This window comes from Bos indicus, chromosome 13, assembly GCF_029378745.1.
Source record: "Bos indicus isolate NIAB-ARS_2022 breed Sahiwal x Tharparkar chromosome 13, NIAB-ARS_B.indTharparkar_mat_pri_1.0, whole genome shotgun sequence".
Lineage (NCBI taxonomy): Eukaryota > Metazoa > Chordata > Mammalia > Artiodactyla > Bovidae > Bos > Bos indicus.
Window position 1 is genome coordinate 73589173 of NC_091772.1, and position 9528 is coordinate 73598700.

Below are 9528 nucleotides of genomic sequence, written 5' to 3' on the forward strand. Positions count from 1 at the left end.
GACAGTAACACCACTCTTGCCCCAGGCAAGGATTCCCAACCAGTTACCTGGGACTGCTTTCTCCCAGACGCCTCCAAAGGCCCTGGGCTTATTGTGGGGATGTTTGCGAGGACAATTGAACCTTACATAAATTTCAAAAGCTCCATGTGGAAAGAGCTGGAGCGGGAAAACCCCTGCAGAAAGCATTCAACTGTGAAGCGCGTTCATGATGGGAGGAGATCTGACGGCCACAGTTGTCATCCCTTAAATGACTGGAAAGAGAGGGAGTATGCTTGGAGTGACCTTCCCTTGTTTTTACCAGATTTCCCAATATCTATTTTTCGGTCAAATTCAGCAGGTTTCTACCCTGCCGCCCACCACCAACTTGTTGGCACAAGACCACGATCTCAGGCAGCCAGCCTCATGGTGAAGGGGTCCTCCAATCCCCTTAGAGAATATTTTTAAGAGAAAGTTTTCCAAATGTGACAATAATACTGTACAATCCAGGACCTGGATGAGTGTCTCCCAGGACTAGGGAGGGAGAGATTGGAGTGTGGCTGAGAGCTGTTCCTGGCTTCCTTCACTGGTTCCCTCCAGGATTCATTCATTCAACACATACTATGAGTCACTGTGCCAAACCACACAGATGCCATCCTCCTTCTGACGACAGTCGGAGTCTACACGTGTCAGTCGCTGAGCTCTATGCTGGGATGTACTTTTGGTTGAGTTCTCCTGGAAGCAGACACTAAGACAATAATGTGAGGACAAATAATTTACGTGGGAAGTGATCCAGGAAGCATTTTTCAGAGAATGGGCTTGTTAGGCAGGGAGTGGAAGGAAGCCATAAAGGGAGCAGGGCTGAGGAGTTTACTGTTGTGAGTACCGGGGGCGCATCCTGTTGGAAAACTCTGGGAGATTTCATAGAGCCTGCCTTGAAATTTCCCACTCTGGATGAGAAAGAGGAGGTATTTATCCTCCAACTGGTATCTGTCATTGGCTAAGGGCTGCTCCCTGAAACCCCTCAGGCAGAGAATCACAGGCTTATAGTAGATGCCACTGGCATGCAATGGAGTGGGGAGTGCCTTGGGAATATGGACAGGGCACAGAAGGGGCCACTGAAAATTTTGGCTGAAATGAACACTTATTATAAAACTACATGTCTTTTTAATTTTATTTTATCTATTTGGCCATGCCCACAGCATGTGGGATCTCAGTTCCCTAACCAGGTATCGAACACATGCCACCTGCGCTGGGTCTTAACAAGTGGACCGCCAGGGAGTCCCCTAAAGCCACATGTCTTAATCTACTCAGACTGCTATAGCAACGTGAACTGGGCGAATTAAACTACAGAAATTTATCTCTCACTGTTCTGAAGTCTGTGAAGTCCAAATTCAAGGCTCTGGAAGATTTTGTGTCTGGTGAGGTTGCCCTTCCTGGTTTGTAAATGGCCACCACGTTCTTGCTGAATCCCGCCAGAGAGAGAAAGATCATTTCTCTCATTCCTCTTCTTATAAAGACACTAATCCCCATTATCGAAGGCTCCACCCTCATGACCTAATCACCTCCCAAAGGCCCTTGTTCCTAATATCACCACATTGGGTGCTGGGGCTTCAACATAGGAATTCTGAAGGAACACAAACATTCAGACCACAGCACTACAGTAATAAAGGCACCGTGGTATTGACAAAAGGATACACACCCAGGTCAATGGACAGTGCAGAAGTGAGTTCACGTTCAAGTAGTCAATTGACGGCTGACAAAAGTGCAAAGGGAATTCATCAGAGAAAGAATAGCCCTTTCAACAAATGATGCCGGAACAGTTGGACATCCGTAATCAAAAATACGAACCTTGAGCCATACTTCAAATCATTTGCAAGAACTCACTCAAAACCGATCATAGACATAAATACAAAAATTAAAACTATGGAACCTGTCAGAAAACATAAGGAGAAAACCTCTGTGACCTTAGGTTATGCAGGGATTTCTCAGGTACAAAACCAAAAGCATAATGAAGCAACACTAACGGATGCGACGTCATCAAAGTTAAAACTTCTGCTCCTTGGAAAATCACTCTTAGGAAAATGAAGAGACAGGCCACCAAGGACTCCCAATTCAGAAAGAAAGTCTTAGGTTTTAAAGAACCCTTCTTGGAGAAGGAAACGGCAGCCCACTCCAGTGTGCTTGCCTGGAGAATCCCTATGGACAGAGGAGCCTTGCAGGCTATACTCCACGGGGTCGCCAAGCGTCGGCCCCAGCGAGCGACTTGGCACATAGCGCACATCGTGGGACTTCTCTGGTGATGGAGTGATAAGAATCTGCCTTCCAGTGGAGGGGACATGGGTTCAGTCCCTGGTTGGAGAACTAAGATCCCACATACCTCGGGGGCAACTAAGCTCCCACACCATGCCCAGAGAGAGGACTGCGTGCCACACTAAGACCCAACACAGCTAAGTCAATATTTAAAAAAATAAAGAGCCCTATCTTGAGAAGAATAATGCTGGATGATTGTACATGGGGATCTGTGTGAGAAAATAGGCTTTCTTTTTAAAATAATTTTCTTTATTTTTGTTGAAGTTATACATTTAGGTAAGAGCTTCCCTAATGGCTCAGATGGTAAAGAATCTGCCTGAAATGTGGGAGACCCAGGTTTGATCCCTGCGTTGGGAAGATCCCCTGGAGAAGGGAATGGCAATCCACTCCAGCATTCTTGCCTGGAAAATCCCATGGACGGAGGAGCCTGGAGGCTACAGGTCACAAAGAGTCAGACAGGACTGAGCGACTATCACTCACTCATACATGAAGACAGACTAAGAAGTCACATGCTTTTACAAAGCATGCTGTGAAGAGTATCGGTTGCTTACCATCAGCGTCCCCCTAGAGGAAACCATTTCTAGTTCATCATCTTGGCCTTTGTATCTTCATTTCTAAGTAATATTCATTGTATTACACCTTGACAAAATAATGCTGCATCTGGACTTTCCAGTTTTAGATCTAGTCCATTGAATTCCCATGACTGAAAAGGAGATTTTCATCCACCTCCTTGCTCCCTACACCTCTGGCACCCAGGCTCACCCTCCCACACCCCTCCCTCCCATCAACACTATATGCTCCCTGTGATTTGATCCGGGCTATTGTTTACATTATCGAGATTACATAAACAGGTTATAGTTGAACTCTGTTGTAAACCAAATGCCTTTTCCCTTCTGACATGTCTTTTTTATTTTCTCTGAGGTGAAAAAAATGGCCTGATTTTGTGTTTGCTACATTTCCTATGTCCATTGGGCTTTCCAGGTGGCTCAGTGGTGAAGAATCTGCCTACCAAGCAGGAGACACAGGAGAAGAGGGTTCGATTCTGGGATCCGGAAGATCCTCTGCAGGAGGAAATGGCAACCCACTTCAGTAATCTTGCCTGGAAAATTCCAAGAACAGAGGAGCCTGGTGGGCTAGAGTCCAGGAGGCCGCAAGAGTTGAACACAGCTGAGCACGTATGAGTTGCTGCTGCTGCTAAGTCGCTTCAGTCGTGTCGGACTCTGTACGACCCCATAGACGCCACCAGCCCACCAGGCTCCCCCGTCCCTGGGATTCTCCAGGCATGAACACTGGAGTGGCTTGCCATTTCCTTCTCCAGTGCATGAAAGTGAAAAGTGAAAGTGAAGTCGCTCAGTCGTGTCCGACTCCTAGCGACCCCATGGACTGCAGCCCACCAGGCTCCTCCGTCCATGGGATTTTCCAGGCAAGAGTACTGGAGTGGGGTGCCACTGCCTTCTCTGCGTGTGAGTTGAGAGATCATCTATTCAGCCACATCCTCTTCACTAGTCGCGAATCTCCTCTCCATGTATTCATCAGTGCCAGATGTTCTCTATTAATTTCACCTTTCAGAAGATGAGTTTCCTGGGGCCCTCTGACCCTCTTTAATCTGGTCTGGTAGTTTCGTGGTTTTCTTTTTTTTTTTTTTTTCATTTTGAAGTAGCAAATGTGCAATTGTTTTATGTTTTCTCTTTATATTTCTTAAAATTTTTGTGTTGAAGTAGAGTTGATATACAATATTATATGTTACAGGCATATTATATAGTGACTGACATTTTAAGGGTTATACTCCATTTATAGTTATAGGAAAATATTGGCTCTATCCCCCAGGTTAGGCAATATATACTTGTAGCTTATTTTATACATAATAGGTTGTACCTTTTAGTTCCCCTGGGTTTCCCGGTCGTGCTAATGGCAAGAATCTGCCTGTCCTTGCAGGAGATGAAAGAGACACAGATTTGATTCCTGGGTTGGGAAGATCCTTTGAACAAGGGCACGGCAACCCACTCCCATATTCTTGCCTGGAGAATCCTATAGACAGGTGGAGTCTAGCGGGCTACAGTGTATAGGGTTGCAAAGAGTCAGACACGACTGAAATGACTTACACGCACACTTAGTCCCCTACCCCTGTATTGTCCCTCCCAGCTTCCTTCTCCCCACATAACCTCTAGTTTGTCCTATCTGTATTTCTGGCACTCAGCTCTCACTCTGGGATCTTCTGTCACCATCATCATGAGGACTCTCTTCTTTTCCTCTCCTACATTCTACTTTCTGTATTTCATGCATTTTTTTTTTTCTTGGTTTCACCTTAAGAGGCTTTCTTTGCTATATCAGTTCAGTTCAGTTCAGTTCAGTCGCTCAGTCGTGTCCGACTCTTTGCGACCCCATGAATCGCAGCACTCCAGGCCTCCCTGTCCATCACCAACTCCCGGAGTTCACTCAGACTCACGTCCATCGAGTCGGTGATGCCATCCAGCCATCTCATCCTCTGTCATCCCCTTCTCCTCCTGCCCCCAATCCCTCCCAGCATCAGAGTCTTTTCCAATGAGTCAACTCTTCTCATGAGGTGGCCAAAGTACTGGAGTTTCAGCTTCAGCATCATTCCCTCCAAAGAAATCCCAGGGCTGATCTCCTTCAGAATGGACTGGTTGGATCTCCTTGCAGTCCAAGGGACTCTCAAGAGTCTTCTCCAACACCACAGTTCAAAAGCATCAATTCTTTGGCACTCAGCTTTCTTCACAGTCCAACTCTCACCTCCATACATGACCACTGGAAAAACCATAGCCTTGACTAGACGGACCTTGTTGGCAAAGTAATGTCTCTGCTTTTCAATATGCTACCTAGGTTGGTCATAACTTTCCTTCCAAGGAGTAAGTGTCTTTTAATTTCATGGCTGCAGTCACCATCTGCAGTGATTTTGGGGCCCCCAAAAATAAAGTCTGACACTGTTTCCACTGTTTTCCCATCTATTTCCCATGAAGTGATAGGACCGGATGCCATGATCTTCGTGTACTGAATGTTGAGCTTTAAGCCAACTTTTTCACTCTCCACTTTTACTTTCATCAAGAGGCTTTTTAGTTTCTCTTCTCTATCTGCCATAAGGGTGGTGTCATCTGCATATCTGGTGTTATTGATATTTCTCCCGGCCATTTTGCTATTTAAAATTGTTTAAATTTCTCATCATGTAGCCAGTGTACAATAAATGTCCATTATGATCATGCAAGAGCAGTGAGGATGACTCTGGGGTGTGAGAGGATTTTTTGAGCCTATGAAATGACACACCTGTTTCAACTGGCTCTTCAACTGACTGCTAAGAAGAGCCCCATCGGTTTATCTCAGGAAACAGAGCTCCACCGTGACTGACTTTGCATCAGTCTCACTTCCATTCTGCTAACAGGTAGTGTGTTCATCCTTCAACTTCCTTCCACTCTTTTCAACTCAAGTTCCCCCTCTGTGATCTAGTCCGTTACTATTATCCCCACTTCACAACTGGGAAAGCTGAAGCCCAGAGAGGTTTTCCTTGCTGTCCCCTGTCCACCTGTCATTCAGCAAAGATTCTCTGTGTGACTGGCCCTGCAAGTATCACATGGTAATAAGTCAGGAGAGAACGAGAGAAAATGTCACCTGCCCTTTATGGAAGGGAATGACTCTGGGTAATGTGGTAACAAATGTGGCAAGCCTCCAGTGTCCCGGATGTGGGAAAGTCATGGCACTTTGAGAGGCCATGGTTCCGGATTTCTAACAAGTTCCTTTGTAATGTCCTGTTTGGCCCTCTTTGCCCCTCCCCCCTTCTCCCCAAAGGAGGGTATTCAGGGTCTCCTAACGTGCTCCCAGTGGCTTTCTGACACCACCCCATCCAAGTCCTTCAATCCCCTTCCTAGTCCTCATGCTCTTGCCTAAGGGCAGGAAAGAGCCAGCAACACTCTGGATGGCGTGGTCACTGTCCTCACCTGAATTTCCTGCTGAGGAAGTAGCAGCTGAGAGAACTCAGGGCAGTTCCTAAGGGAGCACACCCATCGGAGCGGGTATAAAGGGTGAGGCTGACACTGGTCACCACCGCCCCACCTGCCCTCAAGATGAAGTCCAGCAGCCTTATCGTCTTCCTGGTGATATTTGCCTTTGGATTCCTGATGCCCTGGGCTGTGGAAGGTGCTCCCAAAGGTGAGTTGAACTCTCTCGGGCCATACGCAGGTACCAAAGTCAGTGACGGCTCAGCGTCGGAATAACCTCTTCTTTTTAGCCCCGGGGGCTGGCCTTGAAGCCCTCTTTCCAATGGCCTATGGCCCTTAATTTCAAGCATGTCTCTGAGGACTTCAACTAAGAGAGTTTCTGTACATTCAGAAATAAGCCCCTGTATTTCTTATTGTTATTTCTCCATTGCTCCTTCTTTACTGTTTTTTTTTCCTGGGTCACATTATTTTGGTCACTATCTGTTTTAATTTTCCAAATTGTTCTCTGTTTCTCTTCATGTGTTTTTGTTGCTGTTGTTAATGGTCACTCTATTTCTTTCTGTTTGCTGAGACGCAAATAGCACTTTCTATTTGCTTCTCAGTTGATCTGTTCTCCTTTGTTTAATCTCGAATGAGTGGCCTCTCTTGCTGTCACTGTCTCTTTCTGCCTCCCTCCCAGCCAGCCCTGGGCCAGGAATACGTGACCATGAACTCTGTTCAGCACTCCCCGGAGCTGACTTATACAGACATGCAATAGCTGATTGAGAAATCTTCAAGACTTCTGTGAGGTGGCTGATGTCACATTGGTAGCTTGAAATAAGGACTAGTCAGAATATTTATACCAGGGAAACTGGCAAACCCCACACAGTCTCCCTCTTGAAAGATCTAGTGGCACACCACCATCTACACCTTCTTTCCCATTGACTCCCTCTCGGTTGAGGGTTTGGCTGAGCTTGGCACTGTCCCACACCGGCCTTGAAACTGGAATCCTAATGGCTCCCTTCATTCCTCTGGGGTCAGCTACTCCGGTTAGGTTTCTCTCCTCCCCTGGTTCCTTCTGCAGGATTGTGATCATGACTCAGCGCCAGCTTCTTCTTCCCCCTTTGTTCTTACCCTTCAGGAAAAGGTAAACCTGGCGTCTGTCCTTTCGTACGCCCTGTGCTGTGCTTTGCATATGAACCTCCTGAATGCCAGAGTGACTGGGAGTGTCCGAAGAGGAAGAAATGCTGCCAGGGTCTTTGTGGCATCAAATGCACGGATCCTGTAGACACGTCAAAGCCAGGTGAGGAAGTCCAGTCCTGGAAAGGGGGATCAGGGAGGACTGAGCTTGAGGACACGCTTCTTGGGCAAGTGGAGAGGGCTCGTCTGAACTGAGGTGGAGGATGGGATAGAGTCAGGGTTTCTCCACCCCCTCTACCAGCTCTGTTTTCTCAGGTAGACAGTAGGCCAGTTGGTGAGCCCGTCAGTCAGCAGGTCAGTCAGCTCATGAATCAGCCTGTCCATTAGACACACGTATGTCAGACACTGATCGGGGTCCTGTTGGCGGGAGAGAGTCTTCTTTAGGACATGCACCAGCCTCAGATTGGATCCTGAAGTTGGGGAAGAACCAATTTCCATGTATGGGGTGAAGATGGAGTTGGGAATTTGGGTGATGTCCCACGGGGTGAAGCCTCTGAATTGTCACTTTGTTTTCATCAGTTAAAGTCACTCCTGGGAAGTGTCCAGTGGTCACCGGCCGCTGTGAGAGGCAAAACCCTGTAGACGACTGCCAGAACGACAGCCACTGCCTGAATGGTTTCAAGTGCTGCAGCGGTCCATGTGGGAATTCATGTGTCCTGCCGGTGAAAGGTGAGAAGATCTAGCAAGCTTCACATCCCCTGGACCTTAATATGCTCTCAACCTAATGGTACCTGTGTATGTGAAAGAGGTTGCTTGACATCTTCCAGTACTTCCCCATTCCCCAAGCAGATCCTCTGCCCTTCAATGACCTTCACCCCTTAGAGTTTTCTAGACAAGTCCCAGGAGGCACCTATGACAGGCCGTGCTGGGTCCTAGGAAGGAAAGCGTCTTGGAATAAGGCAGGACAAAGGAGCATGATACAAGAGGCAAAAGTTCTATCTTTGAATATCATCTCTGCCTCTGACTGGTTGTGTTACTACGAGCAAGTATTTCATCCTTGACCTCAGTTTCCCCATCTGTAAAATGGACGCAATTATATCCATGGTGATACTAAATGTAAAAGTGATTTTTAAGACTTGAAGTACTGTTTGCATTCAGAAAATGTTGCTGTGGTTATGGCCCCGATTGGCTGAATTATCTGGAACCACAGGGAACTCTAGTAAGATGCATAGATGTCAGTCTAGCCCAATATTCTGATTTTATCAGAGGGCAGCAGAGAAGAGCCTGTGAAAAGCCCGGATTTTGTCTTGATTCCTACATCAAAGGCCAGCACTGTTTCAACTATTCCAGCACAATGCTCTCTACTTATCCCAGGGGATCTAGGACTTGGTGGTGGAAGGACCATCTGGGTGGGAAGGATATAGGGTCACTTAAATAATTCCTGTGCTGAGGCTCCACTTTGTTTTCTTTCTACAGATTCAACCTTTCCAGGTCAAATACATTAGGACTTCCTGGTCTGTGTGCTCTGGGGATTCCCCCTACTCCCCACCCTGCAAGCCTGGAAAACAATGGAAGCACCTCGGTCAAGATGTGGTTTTGAGACCAATACTCCTTTGGGGACAAGATCTGGCCTGTTTTATCTCTGTATCCCCAGCACCCAGTGTGTAGCTTGGCACACGACAGGAAATGCCTATTGATCAGTGAATAAATAAATGTACTAGGTTTTCTCTGCATTTGCATCTTCCTTGACTCTTTTGAGTGTGGACTAGGGTATGAGGAGTGAGATGAAGAATAAAATGTCTGAATGTGCGGGGTTTCTCCAAAAACCCATAAAATAGCAATCCGAAGAAGAGAGTGTTTTGGTTCCAAGCAGATACAGGTTTAAATCTTACATTCATAGAGGACAGGTTCTGTAGATTTGGGCAATGACTTTGTCCCACTGACCCTTAGTCTTGTCATCTGTAACGTGGAAACGATAACAGCAATGACAATTTCGTAAAGTGATCAGGATTAGAGGTGATAACATGTGAAAGGAATAGCTCACTGACCATCACATAGTAGATGATCAGCAAACGTTAGACTTACTTCAGGGCAAACAAGGTGCAAAGAGTTTAAAAAAATGATTATGTTTGATGACATCAGGAGCAAAATTGACAAACACAAAAAGTTGAAA

At 46.5% G+C, this 9528-nt stretch overlaps 1 protein-coding gene across 1 annotated transcript; it reads left to right on the forward strand.

Annotated features, from left to right (window-relative positions):
• The first annotated feature begins 6283 nt into the window (after positions 1–6283).
• On the forward strand, positions 6284–9088 carry LOC109567763 (antileukoproteinase-like). Its single transcript, XM_070801746.1, has 4 exons — positions 6284–6447; positions 7357–7518; positions 7935–8084; positions 8832–9088. The coding sequence occupies exons 1-4, from the start codon at positions 6363–6365 to the stop codon at positions 8858–8860; spliced, it is 426 nt and encodes a 141-aa protein (XP_070657847.1). The 5' UTR covers positions 6284–6362; the 3' UTR covers positions 8861–9088.
• The last annotated feature ends 440 nt before the right edge of the window (positions 9089–9528 follow it).